Genomic DNA, 16,650 nt, shown 5'->3' with positions numbered 1-16,650 from the left:
ACAGCAGCATTCCTCTGGTAGTGAAACTTGTAATGTAACTACTGCTGAGTATAAATGTACCAAAGCTCAAGGCTTCCCTCTAGTGGAGGTAGTCTGTCTCTAAACCACAGGATGTGTTCAAGGGTGAAAATGTTTAGAGGCGTTATAAAGTGACAGTCTGATTAGCAAGGGGTCGCAAAGGGACACTGGTATGTGGCAGAAACCAGAACAAGAAAGTGTGGTTTTTTAAATGGACAAAAGTCTTGATGGTTATGGAATTTAAAAAAAATGATCCTGACCTAGAGCAGCACTATGGCTCAAATCTAATGAGGATATAAAGGTACCATACCATGTTCTGCAGAGATAATTCTGAAAATGTCAGGGGCATGGGAGCATGAAGGCTACATCTCAGGTATTATTTATTAAGTTTAGAGAACAGTATGACTTTGGTTCAATTTGCATTAAGTACAATACCACCATACATCATTTGTATGAAGATGTGTTTTGTTGTCCATGGAATAGACCAGGGTCCACAATGGACACCTCTGTCTAGTACCCAGCAGGACACGTTGCAACCCCCACACACTGATGAAATAATAGTTCACTGGGAAAGAGGAAGGAATCAACAGATTAAATACAATAAAAGAAAAATGTCAGTAGCTAAATAGTCATAATTACCAGAGGTAATTAATGTTTCGTACAAACTTACATATTCTATAATATCAACCATACATGCACAGTCCTAAATAAAAGTGCCTCAAAAGTAAAGACTTGTTGGTGTAGCTCTCACTGGTTGAAAGTGACATTTTAATCACTTTACTTGAGTATTCAAATTGCTTTCACAATTTCTTTCTCACAATAGATGGGAAATATTGTACTTTTTTTTTAAAAACAACTATACTGTAGTTACTTGTTTCTTAAATAGATACAAAACGTAGACAGACCTGCACACCCACACAGGTGTTATCACTTATCATGGCTGGTTCGACCAGTTAATTAGTTAAGTTAATGTTGAGCAATGATGGGAATTATGAAATCCATGTACTAAACAGGTGATTAAGGCGTAATCTTCACCCAGACTTTTCCTGTCTGCATACACCAACACAATCCGGGAAAAAACATGACATGTGTGTCCAATAAATAATTATACCAACAACTATTTATTCAGCAACAGATTTTATTTCCAGAACATAAAAGTATGCAGGTGGGCTGTTTCATAGCATTGTGAGAGCAGGAAAGCATTTCCTCCCCAGATTAACAGAAACGAATGAATACGGACTTTTCAGCAAAAACAAACAATCACGGCAGTTGAGAGTCAAAGCCTTCATTGACCTTTTGGAATTTGATCCTGTAACACGTAAACATCTCCTCTCATCAGTTCCTTTAAACCCCCCCCCCCCCAAAATGTACCCACTGCATTGTGAAATAAATGCCATTGGAAGACGTAAACCACCGTTTTGCAGCAGTACTGTGATGACACACGGGGGGGGGGGAAGCAGAAAAGTCAGTACGGCATAGCAAGAAAGATGCACATATAAAAGACTGGATATGGTAATAAAACACATGCTAAATAAAACGAAGGCAACGTCCGCAATGTCCACCCCTCCACAAGCCTACAGTTTACGCTTAGCTGAAAACGTTAATGTGACAGTGCCAGGCTTAGTTTTTTTTTTTTTTGTCATATTATTTTGTATTTAACAGCCAGACGTGACTTAAAGAAGAAGCAGGGCTACCATAGTTTTAAGCATCCTGTTGGGCTATCTACACAGCACAAAACTCCATTCAGCCTCCAGGTGAGGGTCTACATGTAGCGGGCTAGTAGTAGTTCGATGCTTCAAATATACAAAACAGCGACACAAGAAAACTCAATTAAAAGAAATGTAAAAAGTATACACATCCAGCCAATCTCTCCTCCCCATCTATTCCACTGCCCCAGTACCTCCTAATAACGTGTGAAATGTAGGACTCTTTTACCCCCCCACCACCTTCTCATGCTTGTTAAAGCTTCAGTTGGCAAAAGCTTTCCAGAAATCAACAGGCAAAGAAAGCCTGGTGAGTAGATCTAAAAACCTCTGGCCATGCATTTGAACAGTAGTGAGTTCGGAGAAAGACGAGTCATTTCATCCCTTCGTGAGCATTTAAATCACCAATTATCAGCAGTTGTTTTTGTCCTTTACAATATATTCATGTTTATTTTATAATATATATGCATATATATTTAAGACGGTGTCCTTTAAATACAAATGAAGTCAGTAGAGGTCTTGGCAGAACATAAGGAGTTATGTTCACACTTGCTGGGCTGCTCTACACGTCATTTTTGCTTCCAGCATAAAGCCTGGTCCATGACTTGGCTGGAAAGTAGAAAAAAACAAACACATTATGAACATGAGTCACGTAAATGATACATATATGGCACGTTTACAAAGACTGCATAAAGACATGTGTGTATAATCTAAATGACAGAGGGGGAAGGGAGCACTAGGCAAGAGCTGGATGGAAAGTTTAATAAACCAGATCATAGCGCTCACCTGTTTCTATAGCGTCGACTTCACTGGACTTCCACTTCTCTGCAACGTCATTTGCAAGGGGATCATCAGGGTTGGGTGCACTAAGTAACGCCTGGATTGATAGCAGCACTGTGCGAATCTGGAGAGCTGGCGACCATTTATCTGATCAAAATTAAATCATAGGGATTATTAAGAATAAAATCAAGAGGGACAATAGAGAGTTTTAGGCTGTAGGGGCAAAGAAGAGACGGTGCTGATATGAGGTAGTAGCGGCACAAAGCTCCAGTGAGGGGTCACAAGTGTAACGAACAAGGCCCTTGATCTTTTGAACGAGATGAAATCGGCAAAGCCCTCACTTCATCCACAGGCCAAACATCAGAGGACACAATGCATACAGGCTTATACAGTAACAAGAGTATTGACGTACCTTTCAAAATGTCGAGACATATTCTCCCCAGCTTGTCTACATTGGGATGATATATTTTGGTCATGAAGCGTACTTTAGGAGCTGCCATGGGATATTCCTCGGGTAAAAAGAGCTCGAGTTTAAATGTGCCCCCCTCGAAAGGAGAGTCCTGGGGTCCGGCAATGACCACGTGAAAGTAGCGGGCGTTGCATTCATCTGGCTCTGCCTTGATGCCTGGGACGGGCTCTGCAATCAAACGTTGAGTTTCCTGCCACAGAAAAAGACAGAGAAATGTATTCACTTTGAATCTGGGTTGATGTGGCAGGAGATGGGCTGCTTGGCTTTCATCCTCTAACACAGAAGGGAGGGTGGCTTTGACCGCAGTAGCGGCTTGATGCTGTCATTCTGAAGACTCTCACTTCGCAACTGTCTTTCAGAGGCGACGCTGACTCTGCACCACATCAGTCACTGCAGCAAGGCCTCTATTAATTCATAGTGGCAGCCAAGGGACCTACAGAAACATATTATATACTATGAAAGAGGGGCAGGTGTTACGGTAGTATTTTTACCTCATAACAAAGGGGAGGCCGGAGCCAGCCATGTGACTGCCATGTGGCCGGCTTTGTGCCGTCGACACACACGCGGCGATAATAACGCTACCCAAACTGGTTTACAATTATAAGGAATTTAATTCCACTGATGTAAGCACGATTACAGTTATACATTGGAGTGTACACTCCTATGACATATTAAAACAATACAACCCCATTTGGAAAAAAACTACCTCAGGTCCCAGGACACAGCCGTCCCGCAGATTCACAAACTAAAGAGGCAGAAAAAACGCTTCTAACCCGCCCACATATTAATTCACGACTCCTCCCTTCCGTCTATCTCAATTTCTATTGGCTACCCACCCTCAGCTCAGCAAACGCCTGTCTTCACATCTGTCTCTTCTGAGCAGCTAACACATTCAATGATTGTCAGTTATTGTTTAATCCCATCTATAATAATCCTTCAAAATGAAAGTTAAACATCTGCACTTGGCAGAAGTTTCATGCTTATGTTTATCTTAATTATGCATTCTCAAAACCCTTATGATTATGACTAACTATGAATTATTAATTATGAATTATTAAACACTTTTATTATATCTACTAACTACAGTTTTTTACTCAAATTTCTTACAATTCCCCCCTAACTCACAGTTCACTGTGAGTTAGCTACTCGAATGTAGTTAGTTTTTCAAATGTCCCTGGAGACCTTCCCCCTACTCAATCCAGGGAAAGGCTCCCTATCTATCTAAACCGAGGCAAAGAATTCATGCACACAGATATCATTTCAAGTATTTCTGTTCAGTTCGTTTCAAGATAGAGTGCGTTGAGAGCCACTGCCTTCCACGTCTTGGGGCTGGCAGGATCAGGATACAGTCTGTAGGCTAGAGAACACATACTGAGAAGCCTTGACTGTTCTTTTACACGTGACAAAATTACATTTCTTAATCTTTTACACCCTAAAATCCCTTTATAACCCAATTAAACAAAAAATTTAATCTCCGAATACTCATCCAAAACAATCCGTCTATTTTCCAAACTTCCAACATCTCACTGGATGTTTTAGAAGTCCATCTGGGCCTTTATCAGGTCCTTCAGGATCTCCGAGAGGATGGTCAGGAACCGCTCGTGAAGTCCCTCTGGTGGCCTCATCTAGACTGTGGCCATCAGAAGCTCCAATTCGTCCTCATCCTCGTCACATAACTGGTTGCCTGGACTGGTGTCTGGCTCATCGGTGAAACAATAAACCCCTGTAGAGGTCCACGGATGCACGGGAACCCCCATCCACAGACAACTAGGCGGTCTATGATGACAGCACACAGAATAATTACGATTGCCAAAAATGTATGTTTTCACTGGCTAAGCATACTTCCCAACCAGTCGGTGAACGGATCAGTGACACCAGAGTTGTCTGCTAGCTCTTGGCTGAGTGCTGTCAGTCCCTCCAGCTCCCTGGTCACCGATCCATCAGGAGCTGTGTTATTCGGAATGAAAGTACAGCACGCAGACCCAAACATCTGGCACACGCCACTTTTCTCTGCTAAATCATCTCTAATGCCATTCTGTTCTGCAAGGTCATTAAACTAGTCTTCGCCAGCTGTGCATGCAGTCCTGATATGGCGTCACTGGTGAAGTTTACTAAACGCTGTTGGTTATAGTAAATGTAGTTGATCCAATCGACATTTTTATTAATCATCACCCTCTGAGAGAAAACAGATTCTAAATCTGCTGCTATTTGATTTCTGGCTTGAAAGTCATTAGACACCCCCCTTGGCAGTCTTATGACATCTTATGTACACTTGGTCATCAAAAGCTCCCTTCGGGCCGCCGGCATCTCTTTTGGATCTTCTGTTAGCATGTGGGCGTGGAGAGATGAGTTCTCCATAAGTTGCATCAGTGACAGGCAAGATATAGGTGACTGTTGCTACAATTTGCTTTAATTTGCAATAATACTACCTACATTGGGCCCTTAGCGGTATCTGAGACTATACAATCAAATGGACCCTCTGAAACCTTGAACAGAGGTGGGGTATTATATTCTACAGGTGGGTAATGCCAGTGCAGCCTCTGACAAGTGTGTTGGAGGGGCAAAGTGTCATCAGTAAACAGAGTTAAAATACAACTAATTCAGGACTTAGGAGTCTGAATCTTGAAGGAACTGGTGTTGCTAGGGGTCTAGATCCTAAACACACAATACAATCTGTACTACTGGCTTGAAGCCGTATATTGTACCCACCATAAATTCCCATCTGCCATTCCAGTTTCCACCCCTTACCTCATTCTCTGCGTCAGTCGTATGTCGAACCTGGTCTTTTTACAGGCTTAACAATAATCCTAATGAGCCCTTGTGGGGCAGGACTATCAGTAGCCTTTCCCTGTATTACGTAAAGTCCTCAGTCAGTCAATTTAGGTAAATCTTAAGGATTACATCTACCCACCCCCTTTGTACACATCACAGGCATAATATGATAACAGCTTCCCATACTTATGTGTGGCAGGCCCACACTCGTCAGTTATGATGCACACGGTTTTGGTCATCCACCCGCAGGCGTGTTCATACTTGGGACTGGAAACTTCTTCACAGAAGTCGAACTGGACCGTTGATGTTGTACCTTCTTTGAACATAAGAGTGAGAGTTACATTTTCATAGGTGAGTGTCGTCAGAGAAGCCTCTCTACGTGGTCTAAGATCGGTTTGATTAGCTACTGAGGCTAAATGTCGAATCCTGATGTAGTCATGCATGTGATCTGGTTCCTGTCTGTGGTTAATTCCACATACTAAGAGGGAAGCTACTGAAATCAGGAAGAAAGCAACTACAGACTTCCATAACCCACTGACCCTAGAGTCTCCTAATGGACGCCCTCGCTTAAACTGTGGGGAAAACGTCATCTTCAGTACTGTCTAAACCCCTCTTTTGAGGTGTCTTTGGCTTCAAATTTTCCTGTCTGATGTTCAATCCTGTCTCTGCGAGTGTCTTACTCGTTACCTTCGCTGCTGCACAGTGAGTGAGGTGGTGTCATGTGAGGTTGCCAATACTACCTCCCATGGACCGGTCCACCTTGGTTCACTCCACTTGCGTTTGTGGACTTTTATCCACACCAGACTGCCTGGTGACACATCAGCCTGCTTCCTTTCGTCAGCTGCTGCTTCTGCGTTTGTCACCTGAGAAAACAACACTCGGCTCATGTTAGTTAGAGCTCCCGTATATTTCTCAATTTCTAGAGTTAGCAAGTCTAGTTGTGGTTTATCATGACGTTATTAAATCTCAAAATTTATGAGTAGCACCTTTACTGAAAACGATTCTAAATGTGGATCTACAAAAAATGTTTGACACCTTACCATAAATGTTTGACACCTTACCATATCCCCCCTTCACCTCGATATCTCTGCTGTAAGGGATCACATGGCAACCATCTATGTATCTTGCCTATACAGTGAACCCCCCCATGGTCCTGGTGACAGCATGGGCATCTGTTGATGTCTCACGGGAGGAGGTCCAGCTGGACCTGGTCGTAGGTACTGCTGATGTTGTGGTGGGAACGGAGCATGTTGTGGTGCTGCACTGATCTGTCTTCCTCTTCCCATTTGCCTTGGGCAGTCTCGGGCCCAATGGCCCCATCTCCCACATACGTAGCACTCACCAAACCTGTCAGGGTTTTCTCTGTTTCCTGGTTGGCCATATCCGCCTGCTTGGTAAGCTCTGCCTCTTCCATATTCTCTGCCTCTGTTGGATGCCCGTGCACGTCCTCTGCCTCTATAATGTGGTGGAGGTTGGTAGTACACCACTGTGTGGGCTGGTACTGCTGGATTTGGTTGGTATGAGGTCGGGGGTGCAGCTGGATATTGGGGCTGTTGTGAGGCCTGAGCCTTGTCTACGGCCATCTGTTTCTTGGCCAGATGTTTTCTACTTATCTCTCTGTCAGCCGCCGCTATTTGAAGTTTCAGCAGCCGCCGCTGCATGCTCTTTATGTCTTCCTGTCCTTTTGTCTTCTCAGTTAGCTGTCGCTGGTTGTAGTGAGTTAGGTGTTTCCTCCACATGGCATCTTTCATGTTGCTCAAGCCTACTACTTCTCCCAGCGCTGTCCGTACCGGTGGAGGCAGGCCCATCTGCACAGTGTGTCGCCATACTACAGTGGTGGCTTCATTGCCGTCATGTCTCCCCCCTGTTGCCCTCTGCCACTCTTCTTCAGCTCTCCTCAGGTACTGATGGGTTTCTTCCTCTGGTTTTATCTTCAGTCCCGAAAGAGAGTTCGTTTTTGGTTTTTTGGCCCAGATTCTCCGCATTGCTGACCAGAAAACTCCTCGAAAGTTGTCAAATGGGGTTTCATCCCCCCTGTTGGTCGTTCCTGTACTTACCTCCAAAATGTTCAATTTGGCTGTTCCTTCGGTGTGGATCATCACGGCACGGATGTCTCCCAATGCCAATTTATCAGCTGCTGTGAGTTTTTCAAAGACACGGATCCACGGATTGGCTCCACCTGCCAGCGGTGGCAACGCCTTTTCCAGTGCGTCCATGTCTCGATGTCCCCATGGCACAAACTCAGCTTGTCCGTTGGATTTTACCAACTCTCCTACTTCCTTACTCTGCTTCTTTAATGTAAACATTATGCAGCCTAGGAGTATTCAAATGTGTGTATTACATGTGCATGCTTGTCATCACATGAATCAAAATCAACTCACCCTCTGTGCTGTATGGCGTGTGGCCGCTGACTCCAAAACTGGGATCCGCTCAACCACGCACCTTGACTGAAACAAACACAGAACTGCCAAAAGTTCAGCAGTAAATGTTAGCATACGTCTGTAGTGTAAGAGAGGTCAACGATCTCTCAAATATGTTGCGCCGTCCGTGTCAAAATTGATTCTTAGGAACTATGTAAAATAGTAAATGTACCAAAATTAGTCAATACTGGATATGTGAAGGAATCTCGAATCCAAAATTGAAGCTGGAATTCCGAAATCAAACTCAACATCTAAATCAGAATCACAATCACAATCCAGTTCCAAATCAGAATTCGAAAGGTTTAAAATTGGAAGTAAAATGAAATTAAAAAACAATGAATAATTAATCAATTAAATATTAAATTCAACTTTAAAATCAATAACTGTGTTCAAGATATTCAATCAGAAATACCAAGGCAAGTCAAACTGTTGAACTGCACTTACACTCTGGTCTGCACAAGAATGAATCACAATTAAGTTCAAGAATTGAAGAACAACTGAAACCATTAATCTTTGTTAAAATGCTGAATTAAAACCAAAGTCAACAACTAAAGTTTATAATGCTTAATTAAAACTAAAGTCAGGATGTAAGCACAAAGGTCATAGACAATGAATTTCTAAGACTGTTTTGTGTAATTTATCTAGGAAGCCACTGGGTGGCATAAAACTATGCTGTGATTGTCTCTCTAAGTCACCAGATGTCAGTCTCTTTTAGTACTAATGTAATGACAGATTCAAAACACTAGGTTTAATATTATTATTATCATTAACTAGCAGTTACTCCTTCTGTTTAATTGTTTTTAAATCTCCTTTTCTTTTGCCCTATGTTTTGATGCTCCTAATGGTTCTATGCGAAGCACCCTGAAATGTGCTATATAAATAAACCTGCCCTGCCGTCTGCGCCGGACCGGAAGTTGTTCTGCGCCAAACCGGAAGTTGTCATGAAACCGGCTTTTTTACAGATATGCTATCCGCAATGCTAACGAAAAAACGGAGCTTCTGATAAAGCGTACGCACACACAAGTATCACCAAAATCCCACACTTTAATTCCACTCATACGCCTTCTGTCTCCTCTCTCAATCCAGCCGTTATTTTATTTTATAAGCACTTATTTTACATACATCGTACCGCAACGCCGGAGCTACACGTAGCTAGCGTTAGCTCCCCACAGCGCGGTCATGCAATATCAATCATTTTAAACGTATTTCCACGCTGCTAAAACACAGACTAGTCACACGTATTATTGGACTTATTTAGTCATCATTTTAAACGTATTTCCACGCTGCTAAAACACAGACTAGTCACACGTATTATTGTTATTATTAACCCTTAAACCTCCGGTTAACGGGCTTTAGCTCCGCCGGACCTGAGCTCACTGTTACGTATATGAAACGCGAGTTATTCACTTCCAACGCCACAAACCACTCACCCAGTCTGTCTAGTTTCACCAAAGCCCTTATTCTACGCCCTCTGAATCACCACATGATCCACTAATTATATTCACAGCCAAAGCTAGCAAGAGTGTCTTTCCTGAAGCCTGCGGCCTCAGAAGCTAACTCCCGCTAGCCTAGCTCACTAAGCAACTTATGCGACGTGACCCGACATTTGTGGACTAAGCCCACAAAGGTTTGCACACCTAAGCCCCTCAAAGCCCACAACATCTCAGTTCGCCTCGCTACATAACTGCTTTAAACTAGCTATCTGCAGGCCTAACAATACTTATGTTGGGCCGAAGGAGGCTCCCAGCATGAGCAAAGCAGTATCGCCCGTACCACAGCTTGCTTGATTCCAATGTGGTGATTTACTTACTTACACAGCGCTGTCCGTCTTTAATTAATTCTTAGGATCCTTATACTCTTGACTAATCCCTTAAGTTCATCATACTTCAGACAGCAAATCGTACATACCTCAGTGGACATGGCCTCCCTCGTCGGAACGTACCCACCGGCAACACAGAGCTAGCCGTTAGCAACGCTTAGCCAAGCAGAGATTCCTCTAAGATTCCTAGTAGCTAACTCACAGATTTCATGAAACGGCTCTGCCGACCGATATTGTGGGCCCAGGATTGTCTGCTTGACTAACGTCGCCGTCAGCACACACAGCGAGGCCGGCAAGACTGTCCCATCTGGGGTTCGCCAAATTTGTTATGGAAGAATTTTTACCTCATAACAAAGGGGAGGCCGGAGCCAGCCATGTGACTGCCATGTGGCCGGCTTTGTGCCGTCGACACACACGCGGCGATAATAACGCTACCCAAACTGGTTTACAATTATAAGGAATTTAATTCCACTGATGTAAGCACGATTACAGTTATACATTGGAGTGTACACTCCTATGACATATTAAAACAATACAACCCCATTTGGAAAAAAACTACCTCAGGTCCCAGGACACAGCCGTCCCGCAGATTCACAAACTAAAGAGGCAGAAAAAACGCTTCTAACCCGCCCACATATTAATTCACGACTCCTCCCTTCCGTCTATCTCAATTTCTATTGGCTACCCACCCTCAGCTCAGCAAACGCCTGTCTTCACATCTGTCTCTTCTGAGCAGCTAACACATTCAATGATTGTCAGTTATTGTTTAATCCCATCTATAATAATCCTTCAAAATGAAAGTTAAACATCTGCACTTGGCAGAAGTTTCATGCTTATGTTTATCTTAATTATGCATTCTCAAAACCCTTATGATTATGACTAACTATGAATTATTAATTATGAATTATTAAACACTTTTATTATATCTACTAACTACAGTTTTTTACTCAAATTTCTTACACAGGTATCTGATATATCTTGTGGTATGCATGAGGCAGCATGAGTGACACACCTGATATATGGCCTTAACAAGAAAACTTTCTTCAAGCTTGCTGCGAATATGCACATCATTGCGTCAGTACATACTCCAAACTGTAGTACAGATACTACAATTCTTCTGCTATTGATTATTTTCCCAATCTAAAATCAGAGTAGTATCCTCTTGTGTCTATCTGAAACGCAGGCTTGAGTTATAGATGCAATATGCCGGACAACAAAAGGAACAATAAATAAATAGCAACTATGGATGAATAATAGCATCAAATACAGCTTGCCAAGAGACAGCACTTGTTTTTGTCGTTCTTTTCCTGAATGAAACCGAGAGGGAGATTCCTGAAATGTTTCAGATAACCCACAGACAAAACCACACAGTGATAACACAGACTGGGAGGGGGCTCCCAGTGCCAGTCACACGCTCTGAGGGCTCAAGGGCTCCGTGCACTAAGTACTGTTCCCACCAACGCTAGTCTGTGGTCTGCTTACTCAAGCACCTGTGCAACCTTCTCCTGAACACCATTCCTGTTCCTGATGCTTTTATTATTGAAACCTTTACAAATCGTAAGCTGTAATTCCAAAGAATATGGTTAATACGACATATAACAATACACAGAATGCATGACTGTTATTTGCAAGATTACAGCGAGGGTACTGTAGGGTTCCCAAAAGAAAAAGGAAAGAGAGTATGAGGCTCGTCTATTAAAACATAACTAAGAATCAAGTAAGTAGTGGGTTCACAAAAATAAGACTGGTGAAGTCTTCTACAGAAAATTATAAATTACATAAATGTGGAATTGTGGCTGCTGGTGAGACGGTGGAAACACATCACCCTGGTCTCTGGGAACATAAAGTAGACAAAGTATGCTCATTTCAGGGTTCATACTTGTAACATCTTTAAATGCTCTGATCTTGATACTGTGATATCACAAACGTACTGTAATCCTGACGCTCGTTTAAAGGCACAGTTTCTGAAAATGGGATGAGTAATTCTCCATGGATAGAGCGTTTCGATACTTTCACAGTATTTATACAACACGTGGCCCTGCTTTATAATAATAACAAAAAAGATAGACATGAAAATCTCACTTTTTACAAGATTATGACTTTAAAAAGGTCCAGTGATTAGGATCCAATTCACTGGCAGACATGAGATATAATATTCATACCAATCACCTGAAACTATAAATGGTTGTGTTTCCGTGACTTTAGAATGAGCCATTCATATCGACATAGAGGGACCTCTTCACGGTGTCCGCCATGTTTCTACAGAAGCCCACAACGGACAAACCAAACACTGGCTCTAAAGAGGGCCTTTCGTGTTTTTACATCACCTGAAGCCCACCATAATTCTCCAACACTCTTGTGAGTGGAGGGATCGGGTTTTTTTACATTTTAGCAGCCAAATGATGAGCAATTGAATTTATATTATATAGTGAAGACATGAATAGGGATGTGCAGGAAATACAAGAAAACTCTTCTTCAAAGGAAGAGACAGCTCCCAGGCAACAGTGACAGCATATTGTTGAAGGCAGGGGATGTAACCAATCAGCAGCATCTCTAGTATGCTGAGCAAAGCCTCTTTGGTTACTGATGTTGGCCCATAAAGTCAGGTTCAAATGTCTGCTAATCACAGTAGCAAACGTTTCATCCATACCACTCAACACTAGTTAGGTCACTACATTTATGACTAACGTTAAGGACAAACTTAAGAAACTTCAATGAAACTGTAAGAAAAGACTGCAAGGGGCAAGCATCCTACCTTAGCTAAATACACGTATGCCTGAATGAAAAGTACAACACTCGGAGTATTAGGCTACCAGGCTAGCTTTAGTTTATTCATGAGTTTCCATCACTCAAACACAAACAAAGCTAATAGACTAGCTGGGTTTAGCATAGTTAGCTAGCATTGCTATCTAACCATTTAGTCAGCATCATCACAATCTGATCATTAGCGGTTGGAGAACACTATTCGACTTGAAAAGTATATTTAGAAAATATAATCCCGGTACACAGCACATTTATCCGCCATTTTCTCAAAGCGTTGGTGTATCTCTAACCCGCCGTGTCTAGCCTCAGATAACGGAAGTTACTTTAGCGAGCTGGACGTGAAGCGGGTACCGTTAACTCGGAGCATTGGGAGTTTAGACGGTGGATGTAGAGTTTTGCCCGTGACAGAAAAGTGACATATGCTGCTGTTTAAAGTGTGAAATATTACCTTAGAGATCCTGCGGGGCAGTCCTGCCATCTTGTTTTAAATGCGGTGTTTTAGCTCTCACCCTCCTCTCTGTCGCTAGCATTGACAGCAAACTCACGTCTTCCGGGTTGTCTACGTCACGACAGTGGATGCAGCTGATGATGGAGAAAAAGCTCGTTTTTAAAAAGACAAAGAACAAAGCTTGTTCCTTTTAGAGTCTGCATGAGACACACATTAGAGAAACACACCTGAAAATATTACACAAATTATATAATTAACAAACATATATATTTCATTTTCTTCAGATGTTGATAACTAATACACTTTCTGCAAGACTGAACAATGAGGTATAATTCATCTGTTTGATTGCCCATATTGCATTACACTTTGGAAGGACTGGGAATTATACTGTATATTGGGCAAAACAACACATGCACTAAGTATTGAAGGTAAAAAAAATGCACTTATATATCAACTATTTTGAATGTGATGATAACAGTATATCTATTGTCAACTTTTAAAAACATCTTATTTGGGAAATGTTATACTCATTTAGCTTCATTTCCAAATTAAACACCATATTTTAAGTTGTTTTTAAGCGAGGCAGCAATTTACCTGATGCATATATTTTACATATTGTAGAGGATAGTCATTTACCAACAGATAAATCAGATTATGCTCTTTGGCCCTGCAAGATTTTTGGAGATTTAGAAGATTTTATGATATTGACAGTAACATGTTCTCATTTTAAATACAAAGCTGTACATACACAGGCGACATGGACACAATGACACACAAAAAAATTACAAAGCCTTCAAAACTAGTAATTTACAGTCCCTCGAAAACCTTTTTTTTCTTTTTTTTTCTGGACAACATCGTGTCCAGCTACTCTGTCTGTCATAGACATAACAAAGCATGAATTAGACCAGGGGTGCCCACCCAATACGTCGATCGCGGAGGTAGTGCGGGTCGATCTCATTCCATTCAAAATAATGAGATGTCCTCATGGCATTTGCCACTTGCTTTTCTAACACACGGGTCACCACGTATGCGCAGTCAACCGCGCGAGCTACTGCAAAACTCCGACGAGCTAATTAGTTAGCCTTCCAATTCATTTCTACTAAAGGAGCTAAAGCTGTAGCGCCATGATTTGGGAAACCTCCAAAACCTGGCGTCAGAACTGGAGACTCAGCGGAAGGCGTGTGCGTAACGTGACAGTGCGCGCTACACAGAGCAGGTTGACACGTGTCTGTCAGAGTTTGACAAACGCTTTCCAGACTTTGCTTTACTCGAGCCAGTTGCTACACTTATGTGCTGCACATTTGGGGAAGATATTGAGGTTGATTCACTCGCATCAAAAATGTCAACGCTGTTTCACCTGAACTCGTCTGGAGTGGAGGATGAGATGATGACACTGCAAGCTGACATTCAGCTGAAGTCCAGGGCTCACGGACAGTTTCCTCACAGAGGAAAAGTCCCCAAACATGAGGAAATGTGATACCTTCTTGACTGCATTATTCAGCTCTACTCATTTATGTGAGTCAGCCTTTTCCCACATGAAGAACATTAAGTCCAAACACCGTTCCACCATGACTGATGATCATCTGAAGTCTGCTTGAGGCGGATACCAACAGCTACTGTCCGGACGATGCAACTCTGGCCAATCCCATTCAGTGCAATCATCAGAGTAAGGTAACGACCAAAAATGTACAGAGTTGTATTGTGCCACAAGGGTTCATGCAGTTATGCAAGGTACGCCAACATATATTGTAAATATAAAGTATACTCAGTATATATATATATTCAGCATTTTTAATGTAGGTAGATCATTTTGACTTGGTCATTTTAAAAGTAGCTCGCAAGCCGAAAAAGTGTGGGCACCCCTGAATTAGACCTTCCACTTCCACTGGCCAATACGCATACGGTACAGCTGTATTTTCACTTGTTTTTGCTCTGCAGGGTGAACAGGAGCGATAGATTGGAGGGGACTTGGAGCCCCTCCTCCTGACAAGTCTGTGGGGACAGAAGCTTTGTCCCTTTGGGTGTCAGGCCTGTTACATGGGCATTATCAGTGTGGCAAACTAAGAGGAACTATATGTAAAAGGATGTCTACGAAAACGAAGTCCAGCATGCAATTTCTGCTCCACCATAGTCCAACAGGTGGGTTTGATATTTCTGTCGGTTTCTTTTTTGAGCATGAAGTCTGTGCCTAGAAACTAAAGTGGAAAAAGGAAATGTGTGTATGATCGTTTTTTATTTGTCTTGGCAATGGTATAGTCAATTCTATTACTCTCCAGATACTTTTTGTCATATGATTCTCTGCTCTAGTTCATTGTTTTTAAGCTTCATTTATTGCTACACAAATGTGGATTCAACTCAACGATAATACATTATGTTACACTGTAGATTGTTTAGAAACGTTCAAATTTTATTTTTAAAAGTGTATTGCAACCTGAAGGTTTCTGACTCCTATATTCTTTTGCCAACTCACGTACTTCCTGACACTGAACTTGGCTTTTCCACCACAGTTTAGGGCTAAATATCTATCATTAGTGTTTTGTAAAATGTGTATATTACAGGCAACAGGGGAAACAGCCAGGTGTCAAATCTGAGCCTTTAATTACTGTCTTTCCGTTAATTTTGTTGTGATCGTGGAAGCTTCTCAGACTAATCAGAGCTCATTTACAGATCCTGTACATGCATGCAGGCATTAAAATATTCTGGTGGTAGTAATGATTTTGATTAAGATTGGTGATACCTTCCTGTCTGAATCTGAATAGGGCATGCTCACCAATGTATGTGAAGGTAACATAGCTGGATTTCAGGAATGTAAACAAACAAAGTCCCAAAAAAGTATTCAAAAACTACAATTTTCATACAATAATAATAATAACAACTGACGTTCAGCAAATGATCTAAGTGGTTTAGCATTCTGCCCTGTCCGACCCAACCAATCCTCCAAAGTTTTCCATTGCTGAACACACACAGGAACAGACAAACCAGCAGCTAATCTCGACCTTTCTCTCAGTGCACAGAGAGAACAGACAGTATCAGCCACATCACAGGGGCTGATGCTCACAGTGCCTGATTTGAGTGGCAAGATCTATCTTGACAGGGCTTAGCAAGACTTTCTCATCAACTTAGAGTATTCCATAGAGTCCATTATGGGTGAAGCTTAGTTTGATACACGTCTCAAACTAAAAGAAATGTACTTTACTGTAATATTGAAAAAATACTTGTACTGTATTATTTTTGTAATTAACATCCTCTCAGATTTATCTTGTGACCCCTTTATGGGTCCTGACCACAGGTTGACAACTATAAGACTGTACTTTTATATTTTACAGCAAAAACATCTAAAATATTTCACTCTCTAATACTTTAAATGACTTCTGTTTGTCATCTGTAAATGTCATGTCTTTTGATTTTCTTTTTTAGCTCAATGGAGCACACGGTGCTACCTGGCGTGTGTATTCATC

General features: G+C 41.9%; 1 protein-coding gene across 1 annotated transcript; it reads right to left on the bottom strand.

The window, feature by feature from the left end:
• Positions 1-1,144: 1,144 nt before the first annotated feature.
• ube2na (ubiquitin-conjugating enzyme E2Na) lies at positions 1,145-13,292 on the bottom strand. The gene is made up of 4 exons (XM_079285280.1): positions 13,193-13,292; positions 2,914-3,160; positions 2,508-2,648; positions 1,145-2,330 (listed from the first exon to the last, which is right to left on the bottom strand). Exons 1-4 carry the CDS (start codon positions 13,220-13,222, stop codon positions 2,284-2,286), a joined length of 465 nt encoding a protein of 154 aa, XP_079141406.1. The 5' UTR covers positions 13,223-13,292; the 3' UTR covers positions 1,145-2,283.
• Between the last annotated feature and the right edge of the window lie 3,358 nt (positions 13,293-16,650).

Source organism: Melanostigma gelatinosum, assembly GCF_949748355.1.
Source record: "Melanostigma gelatinosum genome assembly, chromosome: 1".
NCBI classification, from domain to species: Eukaryota; Metazoa; Chordata; class Actinopteri; order Perciformes; family Zoarcidae; genus Melanostigma; species Melanostigma gelatinosum.
This window is presented reverse-complemented; position numbering and strand designations above follow the sequence as displayed.